Consider the following 16,902-nt stretch of genomic DNA (forward strand, 5'->3'; position numbering starts at 1 on the left):
GGGTCAATTTTATTTGGGGAATTATTGGCCAGGACACTGGGAGAAACTCCCTTCTCTTTTCAAATTGTGCCATGAGATCTTTAACATCCACCTGAACAGGCAGACAGAGCCTCGGTTTAATACGTCATCCCAAGGATGGCAGCTCGGTGAATGCAACCCCCACCCCAGCACTGTATTGGAGTGTCAGCTTAGCTTGTGTGATTCCAAGATCCGACGTGAGGTTTGAATCCACTGCCTTCTGACTCAGAGGCGAGAGTGCTACCACTGAGCCAGACTAAGGCACAACTTTCCAAGAAGGAAGCTGACAGACATATAGCAGTTAAGTTGACTCATTGCTCAGTGTCAAAGCAGTGTTAGTTTATTCTTTACTCACTGTCATAAGTGTTTGACAGCAATAAAAAAGGTAAATAGGAATGCTGGGCTATATTGCAAACCAGTTGAATTTAACTCCATGTTTGCGGATGATATCACCAAGCGGGGGTAAATATTGAAGAGGAGAGGACCATGGACAGAGCACCGAGGAATGCCGCACGTGACTGTGCGGGGGATGGAGGAGCAGCCGTTCATAGACACAAAGCGGAGATATTGGGAAAGGTAAGATTTTAACCAGACAATGGCAGGACCGTGAAGATTGAGCTGAGAGGAGAGGTGGTGGAGAAGGATAGAATGATCGACAATGTAGAAGGCGGCAGAGAGATCGAGGAGACAGAAGGAGCCCTGGTCACAGGTGGACAAAATGTCGTTTTTGACTTTGACCAAGCCTGTGTCTGTACTGTGGACAATACAGCAACTAAACAACAACAACTTGGATTTATATAGCACCCTTCACACAGGATAGCATCTTGGAGCATTGAAAGCATAGATGGGTTTGAACTTGTCAATTGGACTGTATAGTGCTCTGTCAGGCCACTCATTTCTCTAACATCCTCTTTGCTGTTCCCTGCGCTGCCTCTTGGGAAGCCCTTGTATGCCGTAGTATATGCAACTGTATGCAATACTTTAGATGCAGCCAGACCAGATTATTATATAGCTTGAATATGACATATGGGGATCTGAACTCAACTGATTTAGCAGTATAGCAAAGCATCCCATTTGCTTTGTTCATTGCTGCCTCATACTGTTTTGATATGCCAAGCGATGAGTCAACTAAAACTCCTTGATCTCTTTTATCACCATGGCAACTTTTATCCCATGGAATACATGCATTTCCTATTCTTATTACCTATATGTAATGCCTTGAATTTATCTGTATTTGCCAATGATCAGCCCATGTACATATCTTATCAGAGTCTCATTGTAAGACTTTTGCCGCTGGTTCTGATTTCAGTTTCCCCCTATCTTCGTGTCATTTGGAAGCATTAGCTTCTCCTACTAACAAAAGGACACAATAAATACTAACAAGGTAATAATCCTTGCATTTGATATAGCGCTTCACGGAATATACTGTAAAGTGGATTGACTGTATATTTCTGGGCAAAAAGCAGCAGCCAATTGTGCACAGGAGTGGCCCATAAACAGTCGTGGATTGAAGGGACCAATTTATTATTTTTTTTCTTGAGGGATTATTATCAGGCATGTGGAAACTTGTCCAAGGTTTCACCCTGCCGAGAATCAAACCCAGGTCTCGAGCTTGGCAGGCGAGTGCGCTAACCACTGAGCTACAGGACTCCACAAGCTTTGCCCTTGAGCTGATTTAATCACTGTGGCACAAAGCAGAGGGCATCTCTGGCAGGCAGGGCGAAACCTTGGGCAAGTTTCCTTACTCCACACTCCTAATAATAATCCCTCCAAAAACCAAAAACAATAATAAATTGGTCATTTTCAATCTACGACTGTTTGTGGGACATTGCTGTGCGCAATTGGCTGCCGCGTTTGCCCACAAATATACAGTCAATTCACTTTACAGTGTGTTCTGTGAAGCGCTTTGGGACGTCCTCCTGACGTGAAAAGCGCTATATCAAATGCAAGGATTATTATTATTATCTGATTGATTTACCACTAATTGTCCCTCTGGTGATTGTTCTAAGTGTCTCCTTTCTAACAGCAAGATCACCATAAAGTCAGGCCTGCATCCCATCACTTGATGAAACTGTATCACTCTATATCACTGGTCTCCTGGGGTTTCAAACATCACATATTGTTTAATAATTTATTTATCCTTATGTATATATATATGATTCTATGTGTATTTCACTGAGTGCATGCAGCACCTAAAGGAAATCACATCTGATTTGGGGGAGGGATTTCATTTCAAAGTGACAGGTGATTATTTAATATGTATTACAGTTTGTCATAAAAAGGGATACTGCCACTGATTACATAATTGATTTGAAACCTGAAGAGCATTTTCTTTTATTGACAGATTTGACGAAGATTCCTATTGGAATTCCAGCTGATGTTCTTGAAATCAATCTGGGCAGTAACAAAATCAAGCAGCTGAATGGCAGAGATTTCATACACTTTAAGAAACTGGATACGTTAAATCTCAGCAACAATCACATAGAAACTATCGATCCTGGTAAGAAAATGCCTTTATATAGGTGTAACATTTGCAACGTTCCTTAACCTACTCCTTGTGTTAATCAGTGCCAGCGGAAAGTATAAATAATACAGGGGGACCAAAAAGTCATGATATCTGCCGAAAAAAAANTCATTTCTTTAAGACTTATTAAACATTGTAATGGTATCAAAACTTTTTGATCACCCTGTATAATATAAAGGATGTGATTATAGGTTAACATTTCTTTACATGACATAAATCACTCACCCAAGTAACCTGTACACAGCTCCCTAGACCGCTGCTCCCATTCAGCCAAGTACTCTCTGCTCTGTTGGTTGTCCTTGGTAAACAAAACTGTGGACACACACAAACTGGAAGTGCAGTACACCCAGCTTCTGGTGCTGGTTAACCAGCTTCTTGCACTAAAAAATGGCTTACTTGCAGACCTGCAGGTCACCCACGATGTCACTCTCCGTACATTACGTGCTTATGCACAAGAAGCACGCGTTGTTTGCAAGTGTCGTGCACATCATTTTTGTGTTACTTTAACAACACTGCCTCTGGGATATCGGACCCAGACCACCGATTTCTAACAATAAACAATAATAATCCTTGAATTTGATATAGCGCCTTATCACATCTTCGAAGCGCTGCAAAGCGCTTCACAGAATACACTGTAAAGTTTAGTGACCGTGTGTTTTGTGGGCAAAATGCGGCAGCCAATTGTGCACAGCAGTGTCCCACAAACAGTTGTGGATTGATAATGTAATAAAGTAGGTTTCCTCCATTTTTTAAAAAATACTCTGGAAGTAATTTACTCATGGGTGATCTTTGCGTAAATCCTGAGGCTTTTGTTGCCATATTGCCTGCAACTCCTTTTGATCTGCCATCTGCGCACAGATTACATGGGTGAGTGAATTAATCTTAGCAAACAGTAATGATAACATTTACATGCAAGTTTCAAGACATTTACTTCAGTTACACAGGGAATACAATCAAGGATGGTCCAATAGTTCACAAACTATAACAAACCCTTACTATGTTCAAGGTACTAAAGAGGTAATGTTTACCCGGGTTCAAATGAGCATAGAATGTGATTAAATAAATTGAGTATATTCTATGCAATTTTCAGTTCTAAATGTGTGTGATTAATTTTAATTCATTAATTAAATTTGAGACGTCTCAATGATGCGAAGAGGCGCTATATCAAATACAAGGATTATTATTATTATTAATACAAAAAATCTAATTTATTTTGGGTACTGTCAGCCACATAAACTGTGCTCCATTGCTTAAATTTACAACTATGAACTTTATATTATGCAATGACAACAATTTTAAAACAAATACGGAGGTTTTCCATCATACAAGACTACAACAAAATATATTGCCCTTTTAAGGCATTTCCAAGTTCTAAATTTATGTACTTTTAAACTTTCAGCTGCATTTACTGGTCTCCTGAGGCTGAAGACGTTGGATCTATCAAACAATAATCTTCACAGCTTTAAATACGGAGTGTTGGAGGACTTGTACTTTATAGAGAAACTGGTGCTCACAGAAAATCCATGGAAATGTGATTATCAAATCCATTACTTGGCATACTGGCTGCAGGTTCACTACACAGTACAGTTTGAAGGCCTTGAGTGTACAATGCCTAATGAGTTCAAAGGTTGGACTGTACAGAGATACATCAAAAAATATTACGAGGAATGCCCTAAGGAAAATGTGATTAATAGCTATGATTATGATATATCATCTTTAGAAGAGGAAGAGCACGGAATCAGAACAAGAATAATACCCTGACCCTTTAAGCATCATGTACAACACATTGTGTAATAAAGAGTTACATATTGCATGACAATGCACCAACATGTCACACAAACATTTACAGATGTTACCTAGCATCACTTATTTTGACCCTTCTCCTCCCTATCATAGTTCTGTAAAAAGTAGCTTGCTGAAAAGTATTCTTCTCACGTATTCGAGGAATTTTGTGTAGTTGTTTTCGTTGTAGGACAGCTACTTTGCAAGAGTACAATTTTCTTTGTTTGTGTCATTTGTATTTGTATTTGATCCATCTGAAAGCAATCATCTGGTGCAGTGGTGGCCAATCCACGGCCCGCGGGCCGGAAGGTGCCAACCCAACATTCACACCAGTCTAAGTGAGTCTGTTCTAAATCAATGTTTTGTTTTCAGTTTTTTCTTGATTTGATATTGCTTGATTTATGGCATAAATAAATATATTCAATCAAGAAAATTTATTTTATTGTCCGACCAAAAAGCTGGGCCACCACTGATCTAGCGTATACCCAATATGAAAAAGTCCTGAATGGAAGATTTACCACCAAATGATGCCAGGACATAACTGGTGAGAGCTATGATATCCTTTCTAGAATATTTTTCTTTTTTTTTGCTTTGCGCCTTTAAAGTGAGGAATCAAGGTAGGAAATTCTCAAAGATTTGCCATAGAATCGGAACAGACATTATAGCCAGCTCCTTTACAAAAACAACAACAAGATTACATTTGTATAGCGCCTTACATTTGTATAGCGTCAGGAGGACGTCCCAAGGCGTACAGTATATCCCACGTGTACAGCATATCAGACCTGAGCTTACATCAGGGTTGTCCAATCTTTTGGCTGCTGCAGACCAGGTTCCATGAGAACACAAGAATTTACTCAGCGAAAGAAGACCAAGGTTTATCTAGTTCGAATTCCACCATCCTGGCAGTCGTTTGACATATCATGTCCCTCACTATATACTGTATCCCAAGATATTATTTTATTCTATTTGTTCTTGAAATAAACAACATTTACTGCTTCCACTGTCTCCCTAGGGAGCCTGTTCCATAAGTTTACTACTCGCTCACTGAAGTAGTATTTCCACAGATTTGTTCTGAATCAACCCAGTGATTTATAAGGTGGCAGGATTGACCCACTGTTTTGGCTCAATACTGCCATTTTAATACAGCCCAGCATCTGATTTGCTTTACTCACTGTTACCGAGTACTGTTGCGATAGCTTCAATTTATTGTCAATCAGGAATCCCAGGTCCTTTTCATTTTCCGTACAGATTATTTTCTTACCATTTAAATAATAGCCCCTTCCTGGATTTTTTGTTCCCATGTGAAGCACTTTGCATTTCTCTGCATTAAATTTCATCTGCCACTGATCTGCCCAATTCCCAAGAATGTTCAAGTCCTCCTGTAACCTATCATGTTTATCTTTGAGGTCTACCACCTTCATTAGCTTTGTGTCATCTGCAAATTTAGCCACCGTGTTTGTGACTCATAGCTCCACTTTGAGAAAGGTCCCAGGGCCACATAAGCAATATTTTGTGTTTCCCTTCCAAAAGTATAACAGCATATACACAATGTCTATGTTCAAGCCTCGTGTTGGGGGATTCAACTCACTGTCTAGATAAGTAGTGGCCAACTTTTATGGTCAGCCAACAAAATACATTTTCTTCATTGAATATTTCTTGATTATTCCATAAATCACTCTACACTAAAACTACGTCCAGAGCAGCATAACTGACCATTTTTTTAAAGTTATGCAATGAAGCATGACTTGCATTTTTGCAATTTTGTTTCAGGCATACAGGAAACTGCTTGTAAATGATGCCTGATGATTAGCATCTAAAACCATTACACTTATTAAAATATAGTCGAAAATGGTCTTTCATGACCAAAATGTATGCCGTTCGTACAGTATTTGTTTGGGAAACTCAACTTGTCTGCAAGATAGTCTACTGATATAATATGTATGTGATTTTATACTATTATCTGTATTAGGAAATCAATTCACATCATATATGTAGTGTTTACCCTAAAGTTTTATGCACCTTTCTTTCATGGAATCATTTTGCAGGCCAAAAAGTTGATTTACACAAAAGAGCAATAAAGATTTGCTACTAGTTTGTAGTGTTTACTTGCAATTTTTAAATATATATGAAAAGTATATTTCATTCAATTCCTTGGCATGTAATGATGACTCGGTTTTAGGGCAGATTGGGTGAGATACCAGGAATATATTTCACTTGAAAAGAAAAAAGGAACTTCTGCGATACTCATTTTAAATCAGGCATAAGAGGGGTGGGTTCATGCGTGGCAGAGCTTCAAACAACAAACATTAAGGAATGCTTACCATATCCTTGCTCAAGCATTCATTGACTTATCATTTTTAAAATTTTAAATTCTGCACAAAAAATAAATCCGCTGATGTAATACCCCATGAAATCGCACAATATTTTACTCAAAAGAAGCCTCTAGTTTGGTTACATTGATGCAAACCCTTTAAAAACTCTGTGCTTGATCTACATTCACCATCTCAGATGTGCAAATGATTCTATCTAAGTGAATCTGAACAGTTCGGATAACGCATTGAAACCATCTGGTTTCAAGTGGTCTCATTGATGTTTTTTCCAGCCTTTTGATGATCAAACCAATTATTATTCTTGGTAGAAAGATGCCCATTACCTCGTTTCTTTCTGATTTTTATAAATTGCACATAAAGGCAGGTCATTCTCCTGCAAAGAAACAAGGAGAAATAGTAGTGTTTCCAAATTATTGGGAAAGTAGCAAGAATCAAAGACACCACATTAAAGGGTATATGTGATGCCTAAAGGGGCAAGTCAAATTTCTATAGTATGTGCTTTATTAGTTAAACCTCTGTGCATCATTTGCAGATTTTGAAACACATTAGTGATTCATCACCGAACAATAGTTGAGGAACTGTTTTCTTTTATTTTAAAATTCTGAATATGCCAAAAAAGGGCAGTCAGTAGCCAAGGTCAGAGGAAACCTTTTTTTTACACTGATTTGAAAACACTACTATTTCTTCTGGTTTCTTCACAGGGGAATGACCTGCCTTTGTAGGCAAACTGAGGTCACTTTGTCTCAATTTTCAATTTATTTTCTCTTTTAAAAAATATAGAGATGGGGAAGTACTTATGCTAAATTTACTCCTTCTACCCTTTCCTTCAATAATTCTTCATTGTAAGTATCATCACCTGTTAACAAAACGGAGCATAGTGTCTGTTTGGTGTCTGTCATGATACCCACTGCTTGCACCAAAAATACTAGCTTTGACCTCCAGCTACAATGTACAACATTACTAATAAATACATCTCATTAATTTCAAGGATTTAATTTTTGAATTCAGGATGATGATTCAAAACATACTATAGAAATTTGAATTGCCCCTTTAGGCACTCACACATACCCTTTGATGTGGTCTTGTGGTTTATGAGGCCACATGAACCTCTTGATTTTATGTATTGCCTTTTAGTCACTCCCAAATGAATGCAAGTAGTTTGATATAGCTCTAAACTGATTGAAGATCAGACTTGAGAAAGTTTGTAAGCCTTTGCTTGACACTTATACATCTGATTCTCACATGTGTTTGCAGTTGTGCTGCAATTTACTTTGTGCCTGGGTTGCTGCAAACATGGGTCCAAACAAGATTGAGTATCTGCTGTCAGGCTTAAACAGAAATGATGTCACCTCACAGTAAAATTTAAATAGATGTCAAGTGATGAAATCTGGTGAATGTACTCACTAACAGATTTAAAACTTGGCCAACTGAGGTTTGTACAACTGCGAAGGCTTAGATGGATTGCATAGGGACGATACTGCCGCAGAAGGTATGTCACTCCATTGTCTTTTATCCAATCTTTTATAGGATAAAAGTCCATCTGAAATGAAAACAAACCACCATGAAAGCACAGTAATAAGCCATGAAGTAATAACAATAGCAATAAAAGTTGTATACTACAGCTGAAGATTGAAAAGGGATGGGTCATGTATGATTATCTTCATTCTTAGAATCACAGCACTCTCATTTAGGGCATTTAAAAAGGAATTAGACAAAAACATGTTGAGGAAGAGTAGTAGAGGACATGGGGAAATAACAGGAATTAAGATTAGGATATATGGCTTCTCAGATCTGCAAATACAAAATAATGGGCCGAATGGCCACTTATTGAGTGTTGGTTTCTGTGATTCTATGTTGAAATATCTCAAAGTGCTTCACACAATGAGGTGCTTTGAAGTTTAGTGACTGTTTTTATGTAATGAATGCAGCACCTAGACCATGCCACAAACATTCTAAAAATAGCAATAACATGAACAACCGATCATTTTTTCCATGAATTGGATGAAGGAATATCAGCCAGGACTTTGTGAGAACTCACTACTCTTTGAATAATGCTCTCAGAATGTTAATCTGAAGCATTGGATTAATATCCTTTGTTTCTATCATACAGATAATAACAATGATAATGCTATCCTATGATATAGCATCTTCACCTTGGGAGGATGTGTCAAGTTGAGTCACAGGATTTACTGCAAAGTGTGTTTGGAGGTGAACATGGCAGCCATTTTGTGCAAAAAAGGAGATTTTTGTTTGGACTATAAAAAATACCCCCAAAAGATTGGTGTAAATCAAAAATCTTCAAAAATTAGATAAAAGATTTTTTTTAAAAAGTGAGCTTTACTTAGCATTTCAAATCATGCCAAAATTGTACCATAAAAATGGCAAGGATCTCTTGTAATTGTGTGGTTTCATTATAGATTTCAAATTATGTTCTGTTTGGTATCCTTTCAATTGTCATTCAAACAGCCAAAACAACTTTCTATGAAAAAAAGAAGAAAAATATTTATCCAAGTATAATAAAATGTTGAGTTTCCTTCTTCTCCTCAACCCAGTGTGGGTTCTGAATTATTGAAGTTACCTTGTTCCAGAGAACACTTGTCTGAGTAATCACCTTCCAGGACTGACAAACCTGGGAACAGTGCGCCAAATCTATAATGCCAAGAAACATGAAGATCTATAAATGGAAATGAAAATGAGAATACGGTTATTCAAACAAAAGTTCTGAGGGTCTACCTGGTAAATGCGCTTACCAAAGCTAAGTAGAACTTGGTTTCCTTTGATCTTGTCATTCAAAATTAGCAAGAACTATAAATGGTATAACATGATTCCAGCTCGTTTTCTTACTTGAAATAAGTGACATGCTTCAAATTTGTGTCAAGATCCAATTTTATCACGTTTTCCAATTATCCTGGATCTAATCAATCAGGATTTAGACAGTCAATCTAGGTGTGTGTTCTAGGAATGTGCAGCATCAGATTACCAACTCTCTTAAAATGATAAATAAATAATCTTAATAAATGCGCTATTAAGAATCTTTAATCTGAAATTGGGATCTTGAAATCTGAAATCTGAAATCTGAAAATCTGAAATCTGAAAATCTGAAATCTGAAAAGTACAGTTTCTGTGATGAACACAAGTCTACTTGCAAGTAAGTAGCAAACTTAATAACACCGGCAGCCAAATAGATTTTTTACAAGATCATTAAGTGGGCTCAACTTATTGCAGTTTGTTCGATTTGTGAGTTATTTTTATTTTTAACAAAAAGCATCTCAAGGTAAAGACAAGATCACAAGATTGTTTCAGATGACGCAAGAACAACACCATCCTCTGACTCAGAAGCCACAGTACAGTCAACTGAACCAGTCTCAATACATTTTAAAAAATCAAGCAGTTGAACCTCATAGATAAAATATATGTTAAAACGTTATCAACTAGGTTTATGTTAGTTTTATGTTCATAAAATAATCGCTTGACATATTTTAATTGTTCTATTATTGAAGTATTCCAAAACTAATGACAAACAAAATTGGGATACAAATATTCACCTTTATTGCAGCTTGCCAAGGTAGACTGGAAACATCATCTTTTGCCTCTCCTTGACCAAATAATTGGGTATCACTGTCATCATCCAAATCTCCTCGTTCCAAACGCTATAGAGAGGAAACACAGTAAGATTCAAAATGTGAGCAACTCTCCTTAGTTACATATTGCCACCCATTCAATTAGAATGTCAAAAATGCAGGTAGATAATTTAGATCCAGTAAGCATCATTAAAAGTAAGAACTCAAGTTAAGTGTGGGGATCAAACTAAATTTTTATAGGTGACTTTAATGTATCAAGAAATGGGGAGGATTATAAACTCAGTAAAAGGAATGAAAATATATTTCTGGATATAATGCAGGATTGTTAAGAGGGGAGGCGACATTAGACCGGATATTAATGGAACAACTAAAGAATTGTGGAGCAGATTACAGTGAGAGAGTACTTGGCAAATAATAATCATATTATGATTGAGTTTCAGGCCAGGCTTGAGATGGAGAAGCAGAAGAGTTCAAAACAGATTTTAAACTTTTACAAGTTGTCAGTTCCTTTCTTATTCCCTCAAAACGTATTTGAGGGAATAAGAAAGGAACTAACAACTTGCATTTATATAGCGCTCTTCACGCAGCTTAGCATCTTGGAACTAGACAGCCTACACTGAACCATATTATTAGAAGAGTGCAGAGGATGAACACAAAATGACAGAAACTGTATAACAGTAAAAAAATCAAACAGAGATATTAGAGTAATTTTTGAGTTGGAATTGTTTCATTCACACCAACTCTTTAGATTTCCACTTGAACACTGACATCTGTTTCTACTTCCATGCGCTCTAGTGCAGCCAAAAGAGCCTCGCAGTGCCTGGCAGGAGTTTGGGTCCAAGTAGAATTCCAGAAGATTGGTGTGAAACATCTGTAGGATTTGCTTTTTGTAAATCTAGCAAATTGCTCCCAATTATCCTTAACATAATTAATAATAATAATCCTTGTATTTTATATTTTGCTGTATCATGTGGAAACATCTCAAAGCGCTTCAGTTTTCTGAAATACTGTGTATTTGTAGGTGAACACAACAGCCAATTTTCACAAAGCAACGTCTAACAAGCAGGGATAAAGTGAATGATGAATTTTATTTGGGGATTGTTGGCCTGGACCCTAGAAGAAATTCCCTTCTCTTTTTGAGTAGTGTCATGGGATCTTTAACGACCACCTGAATAGGCAGACAGGACCTCAGTTGAACATCTCATGTGACAGATCATACTTCCAACAATGGAGCACTTCTTTCATCACTGCATTTTGTGGGAGAAGCGGAGAGAGAGAGCAAGCAAGTACGCTCAAAACCATTTAGCTTTTGTCTTCTCAATTTTGGCTTTGCTCAAAGTAATATAACTACAGTTACCTTATTGATATCTTTTTTGGAGGATAATCTTCTTGGCACTAGTTTAGATAACTGTCATTCTCTAAATAAAATAAAATAAAATAAACATTTCTCCCAGTGGGTCCAGCAGGATCTCCTGAGGTTGACCCAGTTAGTTAGCACTTTTACCTCAGTCAGAAGGTTGTGGGTTCAAGCACCATGTCGGGATGTGCACTTCTACATCCTGATAAGCTGACATTCCAGTGCAGTGCTGGGGGAATGCTGTATTGTTGGACGTGCCATCCTTCAGATGACATGTTAAAACCAAGGTCCACTCTATCTGTTCAGGTGAACCTTAAAAATCCCACAGCTCTATTGGAATAGAAAAGAGAGTTTCTCCCAGGTCTGCCCAACACAGGGCCCCAAATTAAAATTGATCATTTGTTTCATGGCAGTGCGACACTGCTGTGAACAATCGGGTTGCCTTTTTAAATACAATTGCACAGTCACTTCACTTCACAGTAACTCCTGTGAAGCGTTTTGGGACGTGCTCTCTCAAGGATTATTATTTTTTTGCCATTGGGCCTAATAAAGTTGATTTTGTTTGTTGAACAACTACGGTTAGCATCGACTTCCTCTTCCGATACACCTCTGTACCTGCCAAAGGATATTACGTATATGCACATATAAAAATAATATACTGGAATCATTATTACTTACTGCAAAATACTCTCGGGTCCTTTTGGCCTCTTTCACTGCACCAACCCATGCCTCGAAAATGTTTTTTAACAAAATTTGATCGGAGACATGCTCTATCTTCTTCACGGCCACTTTAAATGAAAAAGTGATAACAGGATGCTAAATGGCTATTTTTAAAAAATAAACACAAAGATATTTTACCACAAAATAAACTGTTTAAAATGTGCATCGCCCAAAGCCAGCAAGGAATCCTGGCTTGTAAGAATACTGATGTAAAATGTGGAATTTATTCTACGTATGTGAGAATTTAATGCCATTGGAATTTTTCCTTGCAAGCAATTAATGATTTAAAAATTGATCAAATAGCCAACTTGTCACTAGCAGAAAATTATAGCTACAGTCATGACAACCATGGCCAAGACTGTTCCCAAAACGTTTTTAAGCGCTCCGGGATGCTGCCCTGCATGAAGGGCACTATATATTTGCCCTTCATGCAGGGCAGCATCCCGGAGCGCTTAAAAACATTTTAAGTATCCTTTTTCATGGGCACAACCAGAGAAAACAAAGAAAAAAAATCTTCTTTCTACTCTACCAAAATCTCAGTGATTCTTTCCACACTTCTTATATTTGCTGAAAGTAATTCACATGGATCAAAACATTGCAACCACATTCAAAGTCGTCACACTGGCAAGTAAATCTTGTCAACACCCCCTCACCCCAAGCATACAAACAAAAAATGGAAAATAATCATTACCAGGATGGCTAGCAGAATTAAATGGTTGTTAGTCAATTGGTGGATCACTTTCCCTGGGTAATATTTCCTAAAAAAAATTGGTCACTAAAGTGAAAGACGCTATACAAATGTAATTTTGTATTGAATTGTAAATCCACGACTGTTTGTGGGACACTGCTGTGTGCAATTGGCTGCTGTGTTTCACCTACAAAATTCAGTCAATCCACTTTACAACATATTTATTCTGTGAAGCGCTTTGAGATGTCTCAACAACATGATAAGGCGCTATATCTAATGCAAGGATTATTAATATTATAATCGGTAATATCTTGCCCCTTGAGTTAGGCTTCCTTGGAAGACTCCCTTTCCTTAATATTCCTAGGAGTCCTGTTTGATTCCCAGTAGGACGAAACCTTGGGCAAGTTTCCTTACTCCACAAGCCTGATAATAATCCCTCAAGAGAAAAACAATAATAAAATTGGTCACATCAATCCACAACTGTTCGCGGGATACTGCTGTGCACAATTGGCTGCCACGTTTTGCCCAAAAATATACAGTTAATTCACTTTAAAGTATATTCTGTGAAGTGCTTTGAGACATCTAGAAGATGTGAAAAGCGCTATATCAAATGCGAGGATTATTATCATTATTATATTCCCAATCATTGTCCTCATCAGACAAGTTAAAGGAATGCCCACATATCTTACTATCAAATCTCCTATTTTTAAACCAGTAAAAAATCGCTTTAAATTATCTTGCAGTTCTCCATTAAATTCAATGATTTTTACTTATAGCAATTAGCAATGCATGGACTAATGCCAGATGCTTAATGCTCAAACTTCAGAAACAGATGGTTTGACCAAACCCTGGTATAATTCAGCGCTTTGGGACGTCCTACTGACGTGAAAGGTGCTATACAATTGTAATTTTGTATTGCATTGTAATTACAATTCATATAAGTTAAAAGTTTATCAGAATTACAAATTATAATTTTTAATAAGAATTCCAGTCTCAAGGAACACATTGAAATTACAGCATGACGGTAAATACACAATTAACTAATCATGCCTCTTCAATTTCAGGAAACCAGTTAATTGCTTTTGGCTTATCCCCAGTACTATCAAACTTCATTTATTATGGAAACACTAAGATCTTATTCCTGACTATTCCTTTAAACAATATAATCTGTTGGATTTTTTTTTAAATCACCATTTTGTTTTATGACACCTGACCTCTGGATTGGAGGCAGTAGACATTCAAAGGAATCTCTGCGTTTGGAATTCCGTCTGGGACATATAATGGTTCTTCAGCTGGTATTTCATTCATTACATTTTCATTTCATTAAAGTCTATTGGCAGACACTTGAAGCTAAATATTTGTCATTACATGTAAATCATTAATGATCTGTAATTACTGAGAAATCCAAGAGAAACATTGCCTGGATATTTTGTTCAATGTTCATTTCTTTAAATGTACAAAAGACCATCATGTGCGGATCATAGATCCTAACCTACAAATGAGTTGAAGGCGAAACCCCAAAACAATAAACACTACTTTAGCAGAGAATTAGAGTACAAATCCAAAGTATACTGTTGCTAAATAAGACATTGGTCAGATAGTATCTGCAGGGAGTTTTGGTCACCTAATCTTAAATAGATTATTATTACTCTTGAGAGAATAGACATATGAGTAACCATGATAATAAACTTGAAAATGCAATGTTATCTTCAATGCTGAGAATACTAAGATCTGTTGCTGTATGAAGGCCTCTGCAGCTACATAATGCCCTTTAACTTGTTAAAGAGTAAATATGCTTTGGTGAAGAGATGGTGAGGAGGACTCAAAAAGGTGGTAGAAGTGGAAGAATCCACCAGAGAAGCTTCCCAAACTGTTAGCAACGTCATTCCTAACATTATTGATTGGAACACCACTGTGGTACAAAGCCAAACTGCTAGAAAAAGATTCCACAACACACTACATTTCCTGAAGTGACCACACTGTCAACCAATCCAAATAATAAAACAAAAACAACAACTTGCATTTATGTTTATATACTTTTCACACGGGGTAACGTCTAGGAGCGCTTAACAGTGGCGGAGCCTAACCTTCCCTGACAATGATGTAAGATCTGAGAGAACATTCTACATGGGTTTTCCTGCAGAATATGCCAATTACGTCATGGACATTTACACAGGACACCATTGGAAAGCCTTATTCAACCCCTGTGATCAAACTATAATTACTGCACATTTGTATAGGCTGGAGAATTTTTTTTACTACATAAAATAAAGTTAAACTCAATTTTTCACCCATTCATTCCAAGTATCAAATGCCAACTTTAATTTCCTTTGAGAATAATGCATGAGTGCTTTTGTTTCATTGTTTATTGGTTGCTTTAATATGCTGTGGAGTTCTGTAGCTTAGTGGTTAGAGCACTCGCCTCACAAGCGAGAGGACCTGGGTTTGATTCCCAGGCAAGGTGAAACGCTAGCCAAGTTTCTTTACTTTACTTTACTTTAGGCCTCTGTTTACTTAGCAGTAAATAGGAACCCGGTTGTTAGTCGATTGGCGGATCGCTTTTCCGGGGGTAATAATCCCCCCAAAAAATAATAATTTGATCACTCAATCCACGACTGTTTGTGGGACACAATTGGCTGAAGCCTTTCGCCCACAAAATATACAGTCAATTCACTTTATAGTATATTTTGTGAAGCGCTTTGAGACATCTCGAAGACGTGATGAGGTATTATACCGAATGCGGGGATTATTTATTATTATTATTAAACTTACAAGCTGCTCTCCCTTGCGGAATTTCACCCATTCCGCCCAGGTATCAAATGCCAACTTTAATTTCCTTTGCGAATAATGTTTGAGTGCTTTTGCTTCATTCCGTTTATTGGCTGCTTTAATACGCTGTACTTCTTTCCGATACTTCATCCATGCCCTGGAGTTAAAAGAGAAGAAAAACTAAATACATTTTAAATTTACAATTGAGGAACTAAATTAAAATAAAGTGGACAATGACGTTGAAAATAAGAGATTCGTAAGCAGAAAGTCAATGCTCTAACATTAACTTCTGGTTTGTGACTGTAATTGAATAATTCATCACCAAATTGATACCATATTCACTATAGATAAAAATATTGAAACATATGTGATCCTGAAAGCCAGTTTGTTATTTTTAATAATAATAATAACCCTACAACAAAGACGCGGTCGAAAAGAAAGGTCTTCAGCAGAGACCTGAAAATGGGAAGGGAGGGAGCGAGACGAAGGGAATGAGGAAGGCAGTTCCAGAGCCTCGGGGCATAGTGGCTGAAGGCACGGCCGCTGAGGGTGGAGCGGAGGACGAGTAGGAGGCCAGACCCGGAGTAACGAAGGCAATGGGTACTGTTTTGAGGAGAGAGGTCCGAGAGGTAGGGGGGTGTAGAGGAGTGCAGGGACTTGAATACAAGGGAGAGGATCTTGAAATCCATCCTCTCTGGGATAGGCAGCCAGTGCAGTCTGGCAAGGACTGGGGTGATCGGGGAGCGGAGTTTCGTGCTGGTGAGAATGCGGGCGGCAGAGTTCTGAATGATTTGGATTTTATGGATGGCAGTGGATGGGAGACCAACCGGCGAGGAGGGCGTTGGAGTAGTCCAGCCGAGAGGTGATAAAGGCATGGACCAGAGTTTCAGCGGCCTTTGGGGAGAGGTATTGATGGAGACGGCCGATGCGTCGGAGGTGGTAGAAGGCGGTGCTGGTGAGGGACCGGATGTGGGGGAGGAAGGATAATTGGGGGTCGAACCTGACGCCTAGGTTGCACAAATAACCCTTGCATTTTATCTAGCGCCTTATCACATTGTTGAGACGTCTCAAAGAGACGTGTATAGTAGTATATTTTGTGGGTGAAATGCGGCAGCCAATTGAGCATTGCAATT

The 16,902-nt window shown here is 37.9% G+C and overlaps 2 protein-coding genes across 2 annotated transcripts in view; one reads left to right on the top strand and one right to left on the bottom strand.

Moving 5' to 3' along the window:
• The window catches only part of lrrc17 (leucine rich repeat containing 17), a 30,087-nt gene extending 24,865 nt beyond the window's left edge, over positions 1-5,222 (top strand). The window contains exons 3-4 of the mRNA XM_007890895.2: positions 2,363-2,518; positions 3,942-5,222. Of these exons, the coding sequence (XP_007889086.1) occupies positions 2,363-2,518; positions 3,942-4,303 (518 nt within the window). The 3' untranslated portion in view covers positions 4,304-5,222. The remainder of the gene's footprint in view (positions 1-2,362; positions 2,519-3,941) is intronic.
• Positions 1-15,854, bottom strand: part of fbxl13 (F-box and leucine-rich repeat protein 13) — a 61,261-nt gene extending 45,407 nt beyond the window's left edge. Inside the window, exons 1-5 of the mRNA XM_007890896.2 lie at positions 15,773-15,854; positions 12,271-12,380; positions 10,200-10,304; positions 9,233-9,328; positions 8,059-8,194 (exon numbers count right to left, since the gene is read on the bottom strand). Coding sequence (XP_007889087.2) covers positions 8,059-8,194; positions 9,233-9,328; positions 10,200-10,304; positions 12,271-12,380; positions 15,773-15,803 — 478 coding nt within the window. The 5' untranslated portion in view covers positions 15,804-15,854. The remainder of the gene's footprint in view (positions 1-8,058; positions 8,195-9,232; positions 9,329-10,199; positions 10,305-12,270; positions 12,381-15,772) is intronic.
• Between the last annotated feature and the right edge of the window lie 1,048 nt (positions 15,855-16,902).

The sequence above is a fragment of the Callorhinchus milii genome, unplaced genomic scaffold (genome assembly GCF_018977255.1).
Source record: "Callorhinchus milii isolate IMCB2004 unplaced genomic scaffold, IMCB_Cmil_1.0 Scaffold5, whole genome shotgun sequence".
NCBI lineage: Eukaryota > Metazoa > Chordata > Chondrichthyes > Chimaeriformes > Callorhinchidae > Callorhinchus > Callorhinchus milii.